The sequence below is a fragment of the Patella vulgata genome, chromosome 3 (assembly GCF_932274485.2).
Source record: "Patella vulgata chromosome 3, xgPatVulg1.2, whole genome shotgun sequence".
NCBI classification, from domain to species: domain Eukaryota; kingdom Metazoa; phylum Mollusca; class Gastropoda; family Patellidae; genus Patella; species Patella vulgata.
The window spans coordinates 10,117,919-10,140,309 of record NC_065881.2 but is presented as its reverse complement, the minus strand read 5'-3'; the positions used below and the strand labels follow the sequence as shown (position 1 = coordinate 10,140,309).

At 36.9% G+C, this 22,391-nt stretch overlaps 1 protein-coding gene across 1 annotated transcript; it reads left to right on the top strand.

Annotated features, from left to right (window-relative positions):
• Nucleotides 1–1,012: 1,012 nt before the first annotated feature.
• On the top strand, nucleotides 1,013–12,853 carry LOC126815947 (syntaxin-16). Its single transcript, XM_050542069.2, has 8 exons — nucleotides 1,013–1,212; nucleotides 2,237–2,328; nucleotides 3,305–3,357; nucleotides 5,528–5,634; nucleotides 5,997–6,159; nucleotides 6,762–6,871; nucleotides 10,531–10,674; nucleotides 12,665–12,853. Exons 1-8 carry the CDS (start codon nucleotides 1,132–1,134, stop codon nucleotides 12,845–12,847), a joined length of 933 nt encoding a protein of 310 aa, XP_050398026.2. The 5' UTR covers nucleotides 1,013–1,131; the 3' UTR covers nucleotides 12,848–12,853.
• Nucleotides 12,854–22,391: the final 9,538 nt, after the last annotated feature.

Below are 22,391 nucleotides of genomic sequence, written 5' to 3'. Positions count from 1 at the left end.
TTACCCCGACAAATTAAATTCTTAAACATTTTTTTTAAGTATTAGAAAAATAAATAACGACGTTTGAAGTATTTGTAGGTAAATATTATTTCCCATTTAGTGTAAATGGGTATAAAAATGAGTAAAAGGCAGCATTCTGCCCGAAGCAGTAACGTCTTACGTAAACATTGCACGCCCCATTGAGCCAATGATTGACGTCGCGTGATGTGACGTCATGTGCTGAAGGCAGTCATCTTTTACAGAGATATTAGAAGACTTTCGTAATCCTCTGTGGTTTCCAACAGTTTTCCGAGCGTAGTTACAATACAATTGATAATGACGTCACAATGAGAACGATGTAATGCCATCAAAATGACGTTACGACGTCATAATAAGATCGTAGGTTATGTCGGCATTTTTGAACTCGCGAGTATCGATATCCTATAGGCCGTTAATACATTTTCTTTTCAATTGAATAGTAACAGCTCAATAAATTCATTATTCCTAATCTGTCTTCGGCCATCAAAAGACAGGTATCAGCCGTGTTTTTCATTTCAATTGAATAGTAACAGCTTAATTAAATGTTCAATAATGTTTTTTTAATAAAAGACAACTAATAATGTTTTCATTTCTTTTTTATTATTCCGAATCTGTCTTCAATTCAATCTGTCTTCGGCCATCATCTAAAACGAAAAGAGATAAGTTATTACTATTTCTACATAAATTCTTAAGAGTCCCAACTGTCGTTTATATTGAGTCTTCTGTCTTCGGCCATCATCTAAAACGAAAAAAGATAAGTTATTGATATTTCTACATAAATTCTTAGGAGTCCCAATTGTCGTTTATATTGAGTCCCAAACGTCGTGAACCGAGTCCCAAACGTCGTGAACCGAGTCCCAAATGTCGTTTATGTTGAGTCCCAAATGACGTGATACCGTTGAAACAGTTCAGCGTTTGGGTAAAGGGAGGTAACTTCAATTATTGATTTTGGAAAGGGCAGTAACTCTAATTAAACCGGAAATCAGTCGTGGGATCACCGGTTGTAATAAATTTGTTGTTGACTTGTCAATTGAGAAATGATTCAACGATAATTTTAGAATAAAAGAGTTTGTTTTTTATTCTTCACCCTCGTGGAGAGGGTACACTGTCAACATGGCCACAAGAGGACTCACAGAAGTTTTCATTTTAATGAGAAATAATGCTTTACAAAGTAGACATATTTTTTCAGAGCAGGTAAGATTTTTCAAGAATTTTGCAGATGAGTGAAAATGTCATCAAATATAGAGATCGTCTTTAAGTTGACAATGAATTGAACTATTAAACTGGTCTGAATTGACAGATGGCTTTGGAATAGTTTAGATTTGAAAACATAATTAGTTAGGCCAAATTATTGAATAATGAAATATGTGCCCATTTGACATTTAAGTTATGACAATGTTGAATGATTATGAAACAAGATAATTAAACAATCTTTATTTAAATCTGAAACACTATGTACAAAGGCTGCAGAGACAAGTTTCTTGTGCCAGAGTAGGGTAGGGCACTGGATTGGGGCCTCACAAATATTTACGCCCCGCATAGGCTTTTTATTTTTATGAACCTGAGGAGTCAGGAGAGATGTCCCATCTGCACCCCCCCCCCCTGCACCCCATCCTTTGGGCCTACCTAAGGCTAAGGAATAGAATGTGATTTACACAAATCGAACCAAATCTACCAATCTTTATAATTTCAATTTCTTGATATGGTGTAATGGTCATCATATTGATTTTTAAGATCCATATGTGTCTGGTTCCAAGTAATTGCATGTCTTGCAATTTAAAGAGATTAAAACTTTGACATGACATAAACTACAATGATCAGGAAGATACCACCAGTCGGCTGTTGTCACCAAATGTTTCTTGGAAATGACTAGGCTACTGAAGATAGGCATATGTCATACAGTGTGCTATGAAGTAAATTTTGTCCAGACAGTGCTGCTACAGCCTACTTTTATTTCAAATTCCCACTATCAAGAATCCTTTTACATGCATGCCAATAGGACCTAGATTTTTCATCCCTTCTGAACGACAAGACATTGGCCTTGCCAGGCCCTCTCTCCTGCACCACTGTCAAGGGAGAACCCTGCTGGAAAACCCAGAATAACCTGAGATCTCCTGGTTGGCAATCCAGCACCCTACCCTCTGAGCCATCGCGACTCCTGCAGATACATTTAAATGTTTCAGCAGATCACAAAGTTTACAATATATTTGTTTTTCAGACAGCTGATGATCGCATGGCATTGATGTCAACATCGTTAGATCCTGAACTGGGAATAGCTTCCACCAGATCATCTACACTACCTCCTGACTGGTAAGATTAGACTATAGTTGATGATTGTATCACAGGATCTGAGTTGGCCATTCCAGTCATGACCACTTGTATAAAAAGTTGACCGATGTCCAAAATGTCAATCAGTCAATTTATATGCATCATAAAACTTGCATATTGTTTAAAACCCCATTTTCAAATATAAATAAAAACATGGAAAATGAATTTGAATTGCAAAGTTCCTGTGTTTTATCAAAAATGGTCGACAGCCAAAATTTTGAAATGGAAGCCCTGGATTGTCTGAATAATATTTAAGTCGTAAATTACACCTCATGTTGGTACATTACCTATGTTGTCATCTTTGACTGAGTTTGGAGTTGTTGAACAGCCAGAAATTTGCCAGTTAAGCCAAAAGTATTTAATCTTTAGTTCTTTGAGGTTTTAATTAGATAGCCTTTGAATTTCCTGATCAATGTTTTGTTTAAGATATCAAATCTTAAAACTTTGAACTAAAAGCCTTTGAGAATAACAACCAAGTATTTTGTTTAAAATAATTTTTCCCCAAGAAATTATATGAAACAAAATTTTATTTGATAGTGTTCCCCAAGAACAGAGAAAAGAGAGAAAAATGGGGTTTAATGTCCACTTGACACAAACTGGGTCATTTTGGGAATAACATGATTCAATAATTTGATTGCGCATAGGAGTCTTTAGCAGTGACAAGGAGTAGGGTCGCCTGTCCAACCTTGTGGTTTTTCTCTGGGTCCTCTGGTTTCCTCCAACTGGTAAAGACTCCTACGAACAAGTGAATTGTTAAAATAAAATTGAACCATATGTTAGTCCCGAAGTGACCTCTTTGCATAGAGTGGACATTAAACCCTCTCTCTCTCTTTCTCTCTCTCTCTTTCTCTCTCTCTTTATGGACAATCAGTCATTTATATAAGTGGGTTTCTTTGGAATTACAATGTATCACACTTTCCGTATAATGCCTTTTTTTTTCCATTTTTAATTTGAATAGGGTTGATGGTGTTGAAGAAATCCAGTTTGAAGCATCAAGAATCAAGAGAAAAAGTAAAATATTTATTCATTCTTGAAAAAGTTTACGTAATTGTTTTTTTTTTTTAGTTTCAAAATTGGTGTCGGGAGCCACGGTGGCTAAGTGGGTAAGACAGTGGCTTGCTAGCCTGGAGGTCGCATGTTCAATCCCGGCATTGACAGAAATTTCACCGGGATTTTCCGACATGGTTTCCCCTTGTCAGTCGGAATTTGATATAAGAGTAGGCTGTAGTGCTGCTGCCCGGGCAAAATTCCCTCATAGCACACTGTATGCCATATGCCTGTCTTCATTAGCCCAGTCGGAGCAGAACAGTTAGATGTTAAACCCCATTTCATTTCAATTTTTTAGTTTCAAAATTGGTTTCAAGGGAGTCCTTATAGTGTGGACTTAAAATAACAGATGTATCTGTAATGTACGCAAATTCGTATGTTTATCTTATATATCAAAGGGTGGAATAATGTGTGCTTTTTAGATCATAAGGTCAGTCATTGAGTCAAGTGGCATGGGTTTGATTCCCCACTTGTACGTGCCAACCTTATTGGTTTTATCTGGGTCCTCTAGTTTCCTTCAGTCCTGAAATGCCCTAGTTTGTGTCGAGTGGATGTTAAACCCCTTTTTCTTCTTCTTCTTCAACCCAGGAGGTTGAGAAGCACCCCTATCTCCAAGCCACATATGCTCAAATCCTGACTACAAGCCAGAAGTGCCCAGCCAGTTAGAGCTTGGAGCACGACACTCTAGACCACTAGGCCATCGCAAATCCCCTGTTAAACCCCATTGTCGATTTAACATTTTATCGATCCATATGCTGCTTGCTATGTAATAAGCCCGCCATCATTATTTTGTTTGCGAATAATTGTTGACGGGCCTATTTTAAATCTGATCCAATCCAAGTCGGGAAATTGTCTTATGTTTGTTTTCTTAATTGAATAATGAATCTGAGTACAAATTAGCTTGGATTAACCATACATTATGTAAGAGCTACTTCTGCCTATTGCAGGTCTTTCTTTAGACCTGAAATGTTATATAAATTATTAATTAGACATTAATTAACTTATCCAGACCAAAATCAACTTGCGATGTCATCGCTAGCCTGTGATATTTACTGGATTATGATCCAATGTGCTGCTCAACGTCTATTGATGATTAACCGTAAGAATGGATAATCAAGACTTTGTTAATTATCTTGACAGCGGTAACAATGACAATCGAGGCTATAGAGTTTTTAACATAAGGTTATCTCAGCTTAGAGTGACGCAATTTTCAGCATATTCCCTTTACATTATCTAGGTTTTATACACCCACATTTTCATGTGGACGTATATTGTCGGAGCCCCGTCCGTCTGTCCACAATTGTTTGTGAACAGTCTACAGGTCACAATTTTTATCCGATTTCAACGAAACTTGAAATATAGGTTTATCACCCTAAGATCTCGGTTCGATATTGGCATGTATCGGAATGTAACTTCATGGATTATGGCCCCTGATTGTACGAAAAATCACGTTTTTAGCTTGTGAACACTGTAGTGGTCACAATTTTTATCCAATTTGGTTTAAACTTGAAATGTATGCTTATAACCCAAAGATCTCGGTTCCTTTCGATATTCGCGCATATCGTACCGTAACTTCATGAATTATGGCCCCTGATTGTACGAAAAATCACGTTTTTAGCTTGTAGACCCTATAGAGGTCATAATTTTTATCCGATTTAAAAAAACGTATTATTATATCACCGTTACACCCTAAGGACGGCTGAGTTCGAATTTCGAGCAAATCGGCCCAAAACTGACAGACAAAATGGCCGCCGTTCGTTCTCAAATAGCGTAAAAATATGGTATATCAAGGTTGTGGACCCTATAGAGGTCACAATTTTTATCCGATTTTGTTGAAACTTGGAAAGTAAGTTTATAACCCAAAGATCTCGGTTCCTTTCGATATTTGCGTATATCGAATTGTAATTTCCTGAATTATGGCCCTTGATTGTAGGAAAAATCACTTTCTTTTTAGCTTGTTCTCTATCCATCTCTCGAAAATGTGGGCGTATCCTGCCTGGCAGCCGCTGGTTAACTATTATAGTGAGAACTGCCAAATTTATATCTTATCTGTAACTATAAAATTGCGGAATAAACTTGTAAATGAAACTGTTATTTATTGTATTTGATTAATTGAATGTTTTGTATTTGACAGTGAAGGAGTTATCTTCCCTACATGATAAACATTTAAATCGACCCACATTAGATGATAATGTTGATGAAGAACACGCTATAGAAATCCAGACACAAGAAATAACACAGGTAGTAGAAAACTGATTGTATGTTTTTTAAAAAGAAAACAATTTTAATTGCTGCTTATGTGGCTCAGTGAGTAGGATTTTGGCTCGCTAACCTGGGGGTTTGATTTCCGGCGTGGTTCCCCCTTGTCAGTAGTGTAGGACAGAGGTACAACATATAGTCGTCTGGCTGGGATGGGGTTGGACAGGCGACCATATTTCTTGTCAAAACTATGCCACTTGACTTAATGACAGACTTTTTGATCCATTCGGCCACACAACCCCCCAGACTGGAATATAGGACAAAAATAACTTATCAATTGACAAAGAGGATTGATCAGGTTTGCGAATCGTTCATCATAGATTTATATGTTGTTGTTGTTGTAGATGTTTACGAGATGCCAAAGATTAGTTCATCAGATTAGTAATAAAAGTCAACAGGGTACGGCACAAGAAAGAAAGTTATCAATAAATATTGTTTCATCTCTAGCCAGGATGATTCAAGAAATGTCATCCAATTTCAGAAAATCTCAATCAACATATCTTAAAAGTAAGTTAACATTTGTGTTCAAAAAAGTCATTTGGGAGCCATGGTGGCTAAGTGGGTAACACGCTGGCTCGCTAACCTGGAGGTTGTGGGTTCGGTCCCGGTGTTGGCCGAGAAAGTTCATCAGGATTTTTGGCTTGATTTCCCCTTGTTAGTGGTGCATAATGGGATAAAAAACAATGTCCTGCATAAACATTGGCATGCACTGAAATTATACCTTGGCAGTTGGAATTTGCTATAAGAATAGGCCTTAGAGCCGCTATACTTTTCTCTAAAATTATATCGTATTTTGTAAATACGCACTTAGTAAATTCATAGATATGCAATTAGTGAATTCATAGATATGCAATTAGTGAATTTATAACTATGCAATTAGGTAATTTATAACTGCACAATTAGTCAATTTATAACTGCACAATTAGTCAATTTATAACTATGCAATTAGTCAATTTATAACAATACAATTAGTGAATTTATAAATACACAATTAGGGAATTTATAACCATGCAATGGTTCGACTTTGGGTCTTCATTGATCTTCTTTGTCAATTCACCTTTTTAAGTCAACAATATTTTTATGTTTGTAAAAGTTTTTTCTATTTTCAGAATTAAAGAATAGAGAAGAACGATCTTTACAGTATTTTGGTCCGAATATGGGTGCTGATTCGGCTTTAATGGAAGATTTAATGGGTGGAGATGATGTTGTTTATGATAGGGTGAGAACAACTTTATGATAGTAATAAAAATGGAGAGAGAGACAGAGAGAGAGAGAGAGAGCGAGATAGACAGAGAGAGAGAGACAGACAGACAGAGAGAGAGCGAGATAGACACAGAGAGAGAGAGAGACAGAGAGAGCGAGATAGACAGAGAGAGAGAGCGAGATAGACAGAGAGAGCAAGATAGACAGAGAGAGAGAGCGAGATAGACAGAGAGAGAGAGCGAGATAGACAGAGAGAGAGAGAGATAGACAGAGAGAGAGAGCGAGATAGACAGAGAGAGAGAGCGAGATAGACAGAGAGAGAGAGATAGACAGAGAGAGAGAGCGAGATAGACAGGGAGAGAGAGAGAGAGAGCGAGATAGACAGAGAGAGAGAGAGATAGACAGAGAGAGAGAGCGAGATAGACAGAGAGAGAGAGCGAGATAGACAGAGAGAGAGAGCGAGATAGACAGAGAGAGAGAGAGCGAGATAGACAGGGAGAGAGAGAGAGAGATAGACAGAGAGAGAGAGAGATAGACAGAGAGAGAGAGCGAGATAGACAGAGAGAGAGAGCGAGATAGACAGAGAGAGAGAGCGAGATAGACAGGGAGAGAGAGAGAGAGAGAGAGAGAGAGAGGTCATTTCGGGACCAACATGCGTAGGGGTCTGTCTTTAGCAGTGGGAGGAAACCGGAGAACCCGGAGGAAACCCACTGGGGAATTGAAACCATGCGAGTTGACTCAATGACAGACCTTAGGCCCCCCAAAAAAGGGTTCTGTTGCCTGTAATGTATGGAAAATAGGGTAGGGTCTGTAGGTAGGGTTGTTTTGTTTTTTTCTTTTATTTTTTTGTTATGTTACATTGTTAGATCTAGTAGATCTACTGTAGCATAATATTCTGTGCAAACATGAAGCACGAATATATTATGATTTAAATATTCTCCTAAGGGTCAAATGGACTTTTTAATTGTTCTATGCTAAAAAAAAAATAGTGTAGAGGGGACATTTTGTTCAAGGGAAAGAACTCACGATGAAAATCATATCATGCCGTTGCACGAAATAGGTCCGTAAGAAATTTATTAATTTGTCTTGTTTGTTTTAAATACCAATCGAGCAGATCCTATCTACCTGTTTGAAATATACGTTCACTTGTTTTTGTCCAATTGCGTGCTGTTACTTATTAGAACGAAAGTTGTGAGGATTATACCTTTTCGGAATGTGCAGTGGTAAATCTATACGAAACCTGTAGCCTCGATTTTCACGTCAGTTAGCAATCTCGCGTCAACAGTATGGCAGTTCTTAATAATTCTTCACTGTACAGTACCTGACTATTCTGATCGGTAAATGCAGATTCAGAGAACGATGACATTTATATTCATTTATAGCAACAAATAATATAGGCATATTCACGAATCCGGTAGGCTTAGAGTAGTCTGAACGGTCGCTCGTTGAACAAAAAAGTTTTTTTATTTCTCTTTGACACAAAAAAAATTTAATAGTCGGTCGGGTTACCGGAAACAGAACATTTTTTGGGGGCCTTATGATACAACACGCACATTAACCATTCGGCCATCCAACCCCTTAAACAGTACATGAATATATACTATTCAAAAAAAGTAGGGGATATTTGATTTTGGGGGCATAATACTAAAATATGCAAATGACTACGAAAAAAGTCACTATAGAACCTAACAGAAGAAACATTTCCAGTTACATGTGACGCCCAAACGCACCAATAGCTACCGCATGGAATGCATGTGATGCTTGGGATCATCATGGGGGTCCAACCCAAGATTTGCACGACTCTGACTTTGAATGTTACAGTCATTGTGGCATTGAATTCCAGGGTGGAAACATCAGTTTAATTGTTTTAGTGACCAGAAAAAAAATTTTGATATGCGTCGGCTTACCCAAAATGAAAGGTTACGTGCCCTTGGCATGCTACAGATCGGCACAACACAGGCGGTTGTGGCGCGGACGATGAATTTTTCTCAGTTTGTCATAAGCAGGCTATGGTCCAGATACCGTGATACACAATCTGTACAGGACAGACCACGCTCAGGTCGACCAAGGGCGACAACTCAAGCCCAGGATCGATTTATCCGTACCTTGGCCTTGAGAAATCGTGTCATCACAGCAAATCAGATCAGCGCTCGTCTTCAAACAGACACTGGTGTGAGAGTGAGTGGCCAGACGATTAGGAATCGACTGCATAGGGGTCACCTTCGCGCCCGACGTCCTCGCGTGATCCCTTGTTTGAGAGATCATCACATTCAGGCAAGACGTCGTTGGTGTAGGGATCGTCAACACTGGGATAATCGACGATGGAGCAATGCGATGTTTTCAGATGAGTCAAGGTTCACTGTTGATTTTTTGGACAGACGTAGGAGGGTGTGGCGTCGTCGAAACGAGCGCTTCCAAGACGTTAACGTCATCAGACATGATCGATTTGGGGGTGGTTCTGTTATGGTGTGGGGAGGCATCACTGTTGCTGGAAGAACGGCTTTACATGTTGTTGCAGGGCGTGTTACAGGCCAGTACTACCGGGACAACATCTTGGCAGTCCATGTTGTGCCGTTCGCACGACGTCATGGCCGCCGTTTCATCTTCCAGGATGACAACGCAAGATGTCACAGGGCCAGGATCGTTACAGGTTACCTCCAACAACAGAACATCACCACATTACCTTGGCCAGCACTGAGTCCCGACCTCTCCCCCATCGAGCATGTCTAGGACATGCTTGGACAGAGGTTACGTCAACGTCAACAACGTCCTGCCAATGTCCAAGAACTTGCTGCTGCGTTGCAACAGGAATGGGACAATCTGGACCAAAATGACCTTAGACGTCTCATTAGGAGTATGCCACGTCGGATCAATGCTTGTTTGGCAAACAGAGGAGGATTTACCTGTTACTGACTTGGTTGTGATGCTGTGGTAACTTTGCTGTTTGACCCCGGGTATCATTTTACTCTTATAATGGCCAGTCTGTGCCTTACTTAGTCTAACGATCATTTGGAATAAATCGATGAATGTGAACTTCATTTCATTTTGTCATTTGTTTCTTCGTCAGTTTCATTAGGTGACTTTAATAACACTTAAAAATCAAATATCCCCTACTTTTTTTGAATAGTATACTTCAGACAGTCCAAAAAGTAAAATTGGGTGCAGAAAACATTTTATTAGGATAACAACACCAAATTATCAAAGGTATAGATTCCATAGGATTAAGGGAGCCACAGTGGCTAAGTGGGTAAGGATCTGGCTCGCTAGTCTGGAGGTCACGGGTTCAATCAGGATTTTCTGTCGTGGTTCCCTCTTGTCAGTTGTGCAGGACGGAGGGCCTAACAAGAACAGCAGTCCTGTGTACATATGGGCAAGCACTTAAAAGATCCCCCGACAGTTGGAATTCGATATATAAGAATAGGCTGTGGTGTCACTGTCTGGGCAAAATTTCCCTCATAGCACGTCTTCATTTGCCCAGTCGGTGCAGAACAGTAGGAAATTAAACTCTTGTTTCATTTCATTTTCAATTGCATATATTCTTTGTATTGAACATTATCTTACTCTGTCAGACAGGTAGGATCGAGATCTTTCTGTGACTCGTTTAGACACTATAGTGATGAACATTTTTCGTTTCGATGAATCCTAAAACCTTTATATTATTTTGTTTTATAACAGGGTTTTAGTTCTAAACAGATGCAACTAGTAGAAGAAAATACAGTCCAAGTACAACATAGAGAGAAAGAAATATTACAAATAACACGATCAATACAAGATTTAAACGAAATATTTAAAGATTTATCAACTATGATAGTAGATCAGGTAGTCACACATTTTATTTTAACATTAAACCCCCCCCCATAGGTTTTCATGGGAGATCAATCACTGGTTAAATGGGAGATCCATCAATGGTTTTATTGGAGATCAGTCACTGGTTTTATTGGAGATCAATCACAGGTTTTATGAGGGATCAATCACTGGTTTTATTGGAGATCAGTCACAGGTTTTATGGGAGATCAGTCACTGGTTTTATGGGAGATCAGTCACAGGTTTTATGAGGGATCAATCACTGGTTTTATTGGAGATCAATCACAGGTTTTATGTGAGATCAGTCACTGGTTTTATGGGAGATCAGTCACAGGTTTTATGAGGGATCAATCACTGGTTTTATTGGAGATCAGTCACAGGTTTTATGTGAGATCAGTCACTGGTTTTATGGGAGATCAGTCACAGGTTTTATGAGGGATCAATCACTGGTTTTATTGGAGATCAGTCACAGGTTTTATGTGAGATCAGTCACTGGTTTTATGGGAGATCAGTCACAGGTTTTATGAGGGATCAATCACTGGTTTTATTGGAGATCAGTCACAGGTTTTATGGGAGATCAGTCACTGGTTTTATGGGAGATCAGTCACAGGTTTTATGAGGGATCAATCACTAGTTTTATGCGTGATAACTGTAAGGGGATACTTGTCGAAATGTTGGGACCTTAAGTTTACTAAATGTCATTATGCTTGATTACGATAATAGGATACTTGTCGAAACGTTGTGCTTTTGTAATAAAACCTGTGATTGTTTCCTATAAAAATTGTTTTCTGTTTATGTGTATCTCATTCACTAAATGACAATTAAAGATTTGGTTTTTATACTATTTTTTCTGAAGAAAAAAGCAGAAAATATTTAACATGTGTTCCGGAAGATCAGAAAATCAAGTTGGTGTGGTGACCTTACATGTGAATTTTGGATAATGTTGTGTATTATTTGTTTTAGGGCTCTATATTAAATAGGACAGATTATAATGTTGTATATTATTTGTTTTAGGGCTCTATATTAGATAGACAAATTATAATATTGTATATTATTTGTTTCAAGGTTCTATGTTAGATAGGACAGATTATAATATTGTATATTATTTATTTCAGGGCTCTATATTAGATAGGACAGATTATAATATTGTATATTATTTGTTTCGGGGCTCTATATTAGATAGGACAGTTTATAATATTGTACATTATTTGTTTCAGGTCTCTATATTAGATAGGACAAATTATAATGTTGTATATTATTTGTTTCAGGGCTCTATATTAGATAGGACAAATTATAATATTGTATATTATTTGTTTCAGGGTTCTAGATTATGATATTGTATATCATTTGTTTCAGGGCTCTATATTAGATAGGACAAATTATAATATTGTATATTATTTGTTTCAGGGTTCTAGATTATGATATTGTATATCATTTGTTTCAGGGCTCTATATTAGATAGGACAAATTATAATATTGTATATTATTTGTTTCAGGGCTCTATATTAGATAGGACAGATTATAATGATGTATATTATTTGTTTCAGGGTTCTATATTAGATAGGACAGATTATAATGATGTATATTATTTGTTTCAGGGCTCTATATTAGATAGGACAGATTATAATGATGTATATTATTTGTTTCAGGGTTCTATATTAGATAGGACAGATTATAATGATGTATATTATTTGTTTCAGGACTCTATATTAGATAGGACAGATTATAATATTGTATATTATTTGTTTCAGGGCTCTATATTAGATAGGACAGATTATGATATTGTATATTATTTGTTTCAGGGCTCTATATTAGATAGGATAGTTTATAATATTGTATATTATTTGTTTCAGGGTTCTATATTAGATAGGACAGTTTATAATATTGTATATTATTTGTTTCAGGGCTCTATATTAGATAGGACAGTTTATAATATTGTATATTATTTGTTTCAGGGTTCTATATTAGATAGGACAGTTTATAATATTGTATATTATTTGTTTCAGGGCTCTATATTAGATAGGATAGATTATAATATAGAACATGCTAGTATCGGAGTAGAAAAAGGTTTACAGCAATTACAAAAAGCCGAAAAATATCAGAAAAAGAATAGAAAGATGTACATAGTTATGGTTTTAGCCGTTATTATTATACTGTTAATTATTATACTTATAGCAACAAAGAGCTAGCATATATTAAACACATTTATTTATTTCAACTCATTTGTTTTTAAACTTAATATTTATGTTTTATAATACTGTTGATACAGTGGGGTGGGGAGGGGGTGGGGTAGACGGGTTGGGGGGGTGCATCCAGTAAAATAGAGGATCCACAATGAAATGGGAGCCATGGTGACTCAGTGAGTGAGATGCTTGCTCGCTAATCAAGTGGTTCTGGGATCGCTATTGGAGTTGGTCGATTCAGTTCCTTGAGATTTTCCGACATGGTTTACCCTTGTCAGTGGTGCATAATGGAAGGCCTGGCAATGACAGAGTCCAGTTGTTCGGATGGGACAAAAAAATCGATGTCTGGACATTGGTATACCTCTTGACAGTTGGAATTCAAAATAAGTGTCAGTCATAGCATTGCTGTTCGGGCAAAATTTCCCTCATAGCACACTGCATGGTGTAAGCATGTCTTTATTAGTCCTGTATAGGACTACACTGAAGAAAAAATTGTGGGTTGGTGGGTTGGTTGAGGTGAGGGTATGTGCATCCACTCTAACTCTGAATGCTGACGATTTCTGGGAATCAAGGGCATACTTTTTAAAACATAAATAACTAAACCAATTGAAGAGTCCAGGGGAAGAACGATGTAAGTCACATTTTTGTCTTTTCGCATAAAAGGCAAAGCAGACTTTTGGACGAGAATACTTGACCCGAACAGAACAATGAGTGGGTTGAATTACAACTTCAAAGTGATATTAATACGAATCATAATTACCATTACAACAACTGACTTCCACTTTTTAGCCAAATTAAGGTCAAATAAATACGATGGACTTGTATTTGTCCGAGAGACCATTTCAGAAGGGTCTTGGTTCGATGCGACTCCGATCGTTTTACCTGAAATTGATTGTTGCACAGAAAGCTTATACAATTTGCTACCAGATAGAACCATTAACTGGTGTTCGTTGAAATAGTGACTTAGATTGTTCTTCACCGGGGCTCTTCAATTGCAAGTGAACAAATATTTGATATTTGAATAGTTTATTTATTTATTAACAGATATCTGTGTATTCTAGTATACATCAGAAATGGGTAGACTTTATTTATAGTTTTCACAATACCTAAATATATCTGTAAATAATGTACAAGATCCGGAATCCACTGACAACAGTTGGGCCTGTGTCCTTGTAAAATCATATATTAAAACACAGATCCTATTTCGTTTTGTTTTTTATAGTTCAAAATGTCGTTTTATTTGTCTATACTACACCAGGATCTTGAAGAATTGTTATATATTCTACGTTCTGGATGATGTGAGAGATTAGCCAATGAAACGGTCTGTTACGGTGACTTCTTGCTGTGCGATACACGGAACTGTGAGTAAACCACTAGAAATGTCAACGTTGATTGATTAATCAATGTCTGACATCATACCGTTAAAAGCCGTTCGTACGACCTCTGACGCAACCTTTTACTACAACCGGTCAGATCTTCATATAGTGTAGGTCATCGAAAGTATTAAAAAAACGAAAAGAAATATAGATCTGTATTTTAATTAGATTGATATTACAGGTTATTATTATGGGTATTTAAAAAAAAGATGTGACGTCAAGATGTTGACGTATCATTATTTCCAGTAATGTACGGGCAACTTGCCAATCTTACATTATCTATATTAGATGAAATATTGGACTCGCATCACGCATTTCATTGAAAAACATGTGCGGGATAGTGTCTGTATTTTAAGTTGTTTAATGGTCTCCAGCTAAAGACATTGCGTAATATATTGAAAGAACACTCGGCTAACGCCTCGTACAGTATCAATATATTACTTAATGTCTCGCTCTCGACCATTTAACCATACTTAATATATACTATAGAATACTTCAAGAGATAAGTTTACTATATACTCTAAACCTATTAAAGCGATAATTGCATTTATTTTATGATCAGTAGTGGAATACTGCATTTTATCAGTGAAATAAAAGTGTTATTCCACTGGCTAGTTGTTTTTACCTAAAATGATTGTAAAATCATAAAATAAATAGAACATTTGTCGTTTTGTCGTAAATAACATATTTTATTTCATCTCTAAGCAAGAAAACATTTATATTTTCACTCATGCTACGCATTCGTGAAAATATAAGTTTTCTTGCTTCTCGATGAAATAAAATATGTTATTCACTCTAAAACGACAAATATCCTCTATATATTCTCAGAAAGTCGAAACATAATTATTTCTATGTTTACTGCTTAGTAGTTTGTCAAATCACTAATATATGATCATAGAAATCATTCTACTAATTTAGCACTTTAAAAAATAATAACTCCGGAAATAATAGCAAAATTACCTCCCTTGTTTTCTATATGCTCTCTGTGGAATTGGCAAAGTTTGATGTTGATGATTCAACTTGAAAATGATACATTTGCCAATTTCTCAACTGACACTAGTGAATTATAGGATTAATAGGATTATTCTTTAACAAGGTAGAACTGTGTATAGATTCCTTGTTTTTTAAGGCTTTATTTTATAAATTAATAGGATTATTCTTTAACAAGGTAGGACTGTGTATAGATTCCATGTGTTTTAAGGCTCTATTTTAACATATCGACACATGACTTAAAAAGTTGTAATTATTGCTTTAAAATCCTTGCCTTGTATAATATAGGAGATTAAGTTATATTGATGTATATTATATTAAATACAAAAAGTTAAAATCCTTGTCTTGTATATTTTTAATGTCTTGTGTCTATTATAATATTATTGCTAAATTTCTGTGTATTATTCCTACTTATGATATTTAATATATTCATCATGTCTTATTGTAATATGTCATTATGTTTCATATATGTGACCTGTGATTGCAAAATGAGTCGGAAATAGCAAATCTTTTACGACACGAACATAAATGTTAAAATAAACTAAAACATTTTTTAAAGGTAAAAGTTTAGATTTGACAAATAAAGCAAACTAAATTCTTATTATATATTTAGCCTATTTTGATGGGGGGGTTGGATGGCCGAATGGTTAGCACGTGCGTGCTGTATCATACGGCCTGTCATTGAGTAAACTGGCGTGGTTTCGAATCCCCGGTTGACGTGACAAGGAGTAGGGTCGCCTGTCCAACTTCGTGGGTTTTCTCCGGGTCCTCCGGTTTCCTCCTACTGCTAAAGACCCCTACGCGCAAACGAATTATTGAAATAAAATTAAACCACATGTTAGTCCCGAAATGACCCAGTTTGTGTCGAGTGGACGTTAAACCCCATTTCTCTCTCTCTCTCCTATTTTGATGTTTTTATTCATATACTATTATTGTAAACAAGAACTTGCGACTCATTTTGCTGTCACAGGTCACACTCACTCATATTATTCAAGTGAACTTGTATACCTGTGCTTCAATGTTGCCTTTCACTTTAAACTTATAAATGTGATAATTCATTCATCAATTGGTTCAAGATCATGGAACATTCAGAACTAATCAGCTTCAGACTTACTATCACTGATAGAAAATGATAAATTTGATTGTATATCTTTAATATTGAATCATGATCGGAAATATACCGGTTATGATTTTGAATGCAAGTGTTCAGATTTTGAGATGGTCCCCAAGGTATTATGATGGTCTGGAATTAAATAGTCTGAAATGATTCCTGATTTATTGGCCTTGGCATTGCATGTTAATTCATTACATTCCAATTCACAAATGTTATTTTGAAAATTTAATTGAAAAGATGAGTGAACAAAGGTGTACATTTAAAAGTCTGTGACAAGGTGTACTTTCTCTTTTTATAACACCTGGTAACACTTTTCATTCATTTGGGAAGTTCATATAGCTAATAATGTATATTGTATTTATTGTTTATAATCTTGTTCCCTCAAATCTTACTACATTAGGGAGCTGCAGTGGCTATGTGGGTAAGACACTGACTTGCTAACCAGGCAGTTTGGAGTTTGCTCCTGGTGTAGGCGGATGAAGGTTCCTCTGGAATTTTTCGGCGTGCTTACCCTTGTCAGAGCTGCAGGTCGGAGGGTCTCACAATTACAGTGTCTAATCGTTCGGATGGGAAGAAAAAATAGGGACTCATGTACACATGAGGTGCACCTAAAAGATCCCTTGGCAGTTGAAATTTCAAATAAGAGTAGGCCGTAGCACCGCTGTCCGGGTGAAATTTTCATCATAGCACACCACATGAAGTATAGCTGTCTTCATTAGCCCAGTTGGCACAGAACAGTAAAATGTTAAACCACTGAGAGGGGGATACCGAACCAAAATATCCAGAGGAACTTTCCTGGCAAATTTCAGTAGGCCCAGTTGGTGTAAAAAATTATGATGTTAAGTCACTGAAAATCCAGAGGAACTTTCTCAGCCAAACACCTAGAGAACCCGTAACCTACTGGTTAGCAAGCCAGCGTCTTACTAAGCCGAAACCTCCTGGTTAGCAAGTCAGCGTCTTACTAACCCGAAACCTCCTGGTTAGCAAGCCAGCGTCTTACTAACCAAAAACCTCCTGGTTAGCAAGTCAGTGTTAGCAAGCCAGTGTCTTACTCACTGAACCACTGTGGCTCCCTGTACAAGGTATAATACTCAGCGCTACTTATTATTATAATATTGTAAATACTGTCTTTAAGAGGTCAGATAAAAAAAAAAGTAGGTAAAATACAAGATTTTGTAACAAAGAAAATATAAAATTTAAATTGTTATTCAGTGGTATTTATCATTCTCTGTTTGGATTCTATTTTCTTATTTTTAATTTTTTTTTTTTTTTAATAGCATTGTTGGATAGTTAGCTGGACAATATCAAACTAATGCAATCTGATTAAAACACAGATCCTATTTCGTTTCGTTTTTTATAGTTCAAAATTTCGTTTTCCTTGTCTTTTACTACACTAGGATCTGGAAAAGTTGTTATATAACCTGCGTTCTGGATGTGAGGGATTAGCCAATGAAACAGTCTGTTACCGCAAGTTTTTGGCATTAGGTGCACGGAACTGTGGGTTACCCACTAGAAACATCAACGCTGATTGGTCAATCAAATGTTTGATGTTATAGTTTCAAAAGCTGCTCATATGACCTCTGACGCAACCTTCCACTACAACCGGTCAGATCTTCATGTAGTGTAGGCCATCGAAAGTATAAAAAAACGAAATATAAACAGGTGACAATTCTATGGAATACAATTACTGCTTATTGATAATGACTAGAGAAGCCTAGTCGAAACATCGCTCAGTAATAAGCAGTAATTGTAAATGAAATGAAATGGGGTTTAACGTCCTACTGTTTTGCTCCGAACTGGGCTAATGAAGACGAACTGGGCTAATGAAGACGGAAGCAGTAATTGTGTTCCATAGAATTGTCACCTGTATATTCTAGTTCAATTACTTAATCCCATTGATACAATGAAATGAAATATAGATGTGTATTTTAATCAGATTAAAACTTATGGGACATTGACTATCAAAAATATCCCAGTTATATAATTACTTATGGTTTTACATGTATAAATAAGAGGGTATGTATTATTATGGTGAGTGACTAACTAATGTTTCAATTTTATTTCAATAATTTGCTTGCATTCAGCAATCCATGAGGTCTGTCATTGAGTCAAGTGGCGCTTGATTTTGATTCCTCTTTTTTACGTGACAAGGAGTAGGGTCATCTATCTAACCTTGTAGGTTACCCTCCCACTGCTGAAGATTCCTGTTTGAGGGGTTGGATGGCGGTATGGTAGCATGTGCGTCTTGTATCAGAAGGTCTGTCATTGAGTCGACTGGCGTAGTTTCGATTCCCCTCTTATAGGTGACAAGGAGTAGGCTCTTCTGTCTAACCTCTAAGGGTTTTTCCCACTGCAGAAGACCCCAATGAATTATAGAAATAAAATTGAACCATGTGTTAGTCTTGTAATGACCTAATTTGTGTTAAGTGGATGTTAAACCCCATTGCTCTCCGTGTCAAAATATTCTAGTTATTACAAGTGTGATGGTTTTACAAGTATAAATAAGAGGTAGATACGGTGATAGTAGTTCGTCTAGAAATCAAAATATAATATTAGATTTGTGTATAAACAGACCTAGTTATCCACCCATAGACTCTAATATATGGACATATTGGTAATTAAATTAGTCTTGGTCATCCAGAAGCTCCTAGTCTTCGTAGAATATTTTTCTGGATGATAGAGACTAATAGGTAATTAATGTACCCAGAGAAAACTGGATGTGGAAAAAATCTTAATTAAAACAGTCGTCTTTGTCAATAGATTAGGAAAAAAAAAAAGAAAATCAGCCCAGTTGGAGCAGAAAAAGTAAGACGTTAAACCCCATTTCATTTTCCTAATATATTGACAAACTGGTAGTTAATGGTTCCAAAGAGTAGACCGTTTTGATTCAGATGGTTTCCCTCTCCCATGTTTACTAAAAGGAAAAAAAAAGGAATAAATTAATGGATGTTCTTTTCATTCACAGCTATATTCAAGCTCCAATTTTCACCCTTCTCATCCAGTCTAAGATAGAATTAGGTCTGAATACTGGTATCTTGTCTTGCTGTAGATTTTAGAAAATATCCCAGGGGAGGTAACCCACTCATCCCTTTCTACTTTTATAATATTTTTGTCAAGATGTGAAATAAGACCTGATAAATTATAAGGAATTCATATGTTTGTGCGGACTAGTTTGTTTTGAGTTGATGTTAAACTCCATATCTCTCTGTTGTTCAATTATAGGGAATTCATATGTCTGTTTTGGCGCTAATGCACTTTCGTACACCTTGACCTAGTACTTGCCGTGGTCGTGGTGACTTGAAATTTGCTGAGTCCGCACGACATGCTCTGTCAGGTGCAGGGCCTAGCAGAAAATGGGAGAAGTAAAAGTTGTGTAAAATCGAAAGTTATTGACCGATTTGTCTGAAATTTGGTGTGAGATCATAATAAGACACCCTGAACACACTAGAAGTAGAAGAAGGAGAGGGGTTCACTAGTCTGCGGGTGCAATAAACCTAACCCTAATAATAGATATCGGTCGGCTAATGAACCCTAACTCTAACCCTAATAATAGATATAGGGGGACTAGCGGACTAATGAACCCACGGACTAGTGAACCCGCAGACTAGTACTAGTGAGCATTCCCCGTTAGGATTATAAATAAATAGTGGTTGCTATGCTACGTATTAATGTAGGGGTGGATAACTGGTGTAGACTATAAGATAATCAAATAGTGTATTTAGTAAGATTAGTATTATGTAAAGTATTTTTATCAACAGCTTTGTGCAATATATTATATAGTATGTTGTTGTAAATATATATATAGAAGGTTAATCATATTTAAGTGTCATATCATTCATAACCAGGGCCTGATATAACGAAAGGCATATAGTGGGCCATTGGCTTAAAGGCCCACAAGTATCTGGGGGCGGGGGGGGGGGGGCACTAAAACTAATCTGTCGTGCATCGGGTATCTATACTAATATTTGTTGGCGACTACACAAGAGCTGTCCCAAGGCTGAAATGTGATGTATTAGGGTAGCTCGGACCTAGGATTAAAATAGGTTAGGTGGCGTTGGCCTACCGCTTCCGGTTTCGGAGTTAAACTACTTTTAACCCGGGCAGAGCTGGGTCATCCGCTAGTTTCATTATATAATATATTCAAAACCATAAGGGTGTCTGTACATCAAGTATAGGACCCATAGTATATGGCACCTGTAAAATAAGTATAGGGCCTGGAGTATGGGGCACCTGCACAATGAATATAGGAACTTAAGTATTAGGCACCTGTATGATGAGTATAGGACCCATAGTATAGGCTAGGGCATCTGTACAAGTATAGGACCCGGAGTATAAGGCAATTTTACAATAAGTGTAAGCTTTCTATAAATTTGGGGACCCATTGATGAGTTTTGTAAATCTGACCCTGTTTATATCAATAGCGAATAGGCCCCCAAAATATTATTCTGTAGGCGGGAATGGTAGATCGATGATGGCGCTAATAGGAACTAACTGCGTAGGTTTAAAAACCTGGCAGTGTTTACTGAACATTTAGCCAACTGGCAGTGTTGCATAAACATTAACCCAACTGGCATTGTTTCCCAGCCAATTGGCAGTGTTTCACAGCCAATTGGCAGTGTTTCACAGCCAACTGACAGTGTTGCCTAAACAGCAACCCAACTGGCAGTGTTTCCCAGCCAACTGGCAGTGTTGCCTAAACAGCAACCCAACTGGCAGTGTTGCCCAGCCAACTGGTAGTGTTGCCTAAACAGCAACCCAACTGGCAGTGTTTACTAAACATTAACCCAACTGGCAGTGTTTTCCTCAAAGTTTTATTTGGGGGTGTTCAGTCTTTGTTATTACACAGTATTGTTGATTGGTCATTATGTCTACCATTCTAGAATTAATTGGCCAGTATCATTTCACTCGATTTCTGTTTATTAATTCAATATAATAATAGTTATTGCGAATTACATGGCACGATATCTTCAATAAGAAAAATCAGATGAATTTATCAACCATTAATGTCTAGAAAATCTTCGTAATTATGTTAAAATCCAAAGAAATGTTGTGAATATCACACAAAACCACGTTGGATGTAGTCTACAACGCTGTTATAAGTTTCTTGGTAATTTATCTAATGGTCGCTAAATTTCAATTTGGAGGATTAAAATTTGCACACACACACACACACATGTAGTCGAAACGTGGGGATTTGTGTGTTAAATTACTGATTGTGTAAATTGTATTATAAAAAAAACCCATTGTAACATCTCTAAATTTCAATTTGGATTCGAAAAACCGAGGTTCCGTGTACACATTGGCGTGCACGTAAAAGATCTCTTGACAGTTGGATATCGATATAAGAGTAGGCCGTAGTGCCGCTGTCCGGGCAAAATTTCCCTCATAGCACACTGTATGGCCCGTCTTCATTAGCCCAGTTCGGAGCAAAACAGTAGGACGTTAAACCCCATTTCATTTCATTTCAATTTGGATTAAAACTTGCACACATATGTATTGGACACGTGTTTTGAATGTGCTAAGATTGTGTTAATGTGTATTATATGTTAAAGCATTGTATCGTGTTGTATAATTTCAATTAAATAATTTTATTATGTAATATATCTATATATATACTGTGACATAATACAACCTTGTAAAATATACACCTGCAAATAACTGTATAATAAAACATTTACTCAATCAAAATTCAAAACCTCTTTATTATTTGTATTGCCGATTAGGGGTGGGGGGATGGCTGAATGGTTAGCACGTGCGCCCAGTATCATACGGTCTGTCATTGAGTCAACTGGCGGGGTTCTGATTCCCCAGTTGGTCGCACTCGACCATTAAACTACACATAATACGATGTGCTTTTAAAACGGTGTGTATAAATACTGTATTGCATTTTAGGCGAGAAGTTGCGCTTTCATTGGACTATCCCGATTTGAACAGAGTCTCAAAAATAAAAGAACTATGAAATTTAAGCACCGCAATATAGAGGAATGGTGTATTTACCCTGTCTTAAAATTTCAGAGCAAAATATTGATTTGTTTGGACGTGAACGTCAAAACTGCTTATCCGGACACGT

Excerpts from the sequence above, each read along its gene's own strand:
- LOC126815947 (XM_050542069.2), top strand. The coding sequence starts at position 1,132 with ATGGCCACAAGAGGACTCACAGAAGTTTTCATTTTAATGAGAAATAAT. Across the intron at positions 3,358-5,527 it reads ATCAAGAATCAAGAGAAAAA|TGAAGGAGTTATCTTCCCTA; the intron begins GTAAAATATTTA and ends TGTATTTGACAG. Across the intron at positions 10,675-12,664 it reads CAACTATGATAGTAGATCAG|GGCTCTATATTAGATAGGAT; the intron begins GTAGTCACACAT and ends TATTTGTTTCAG.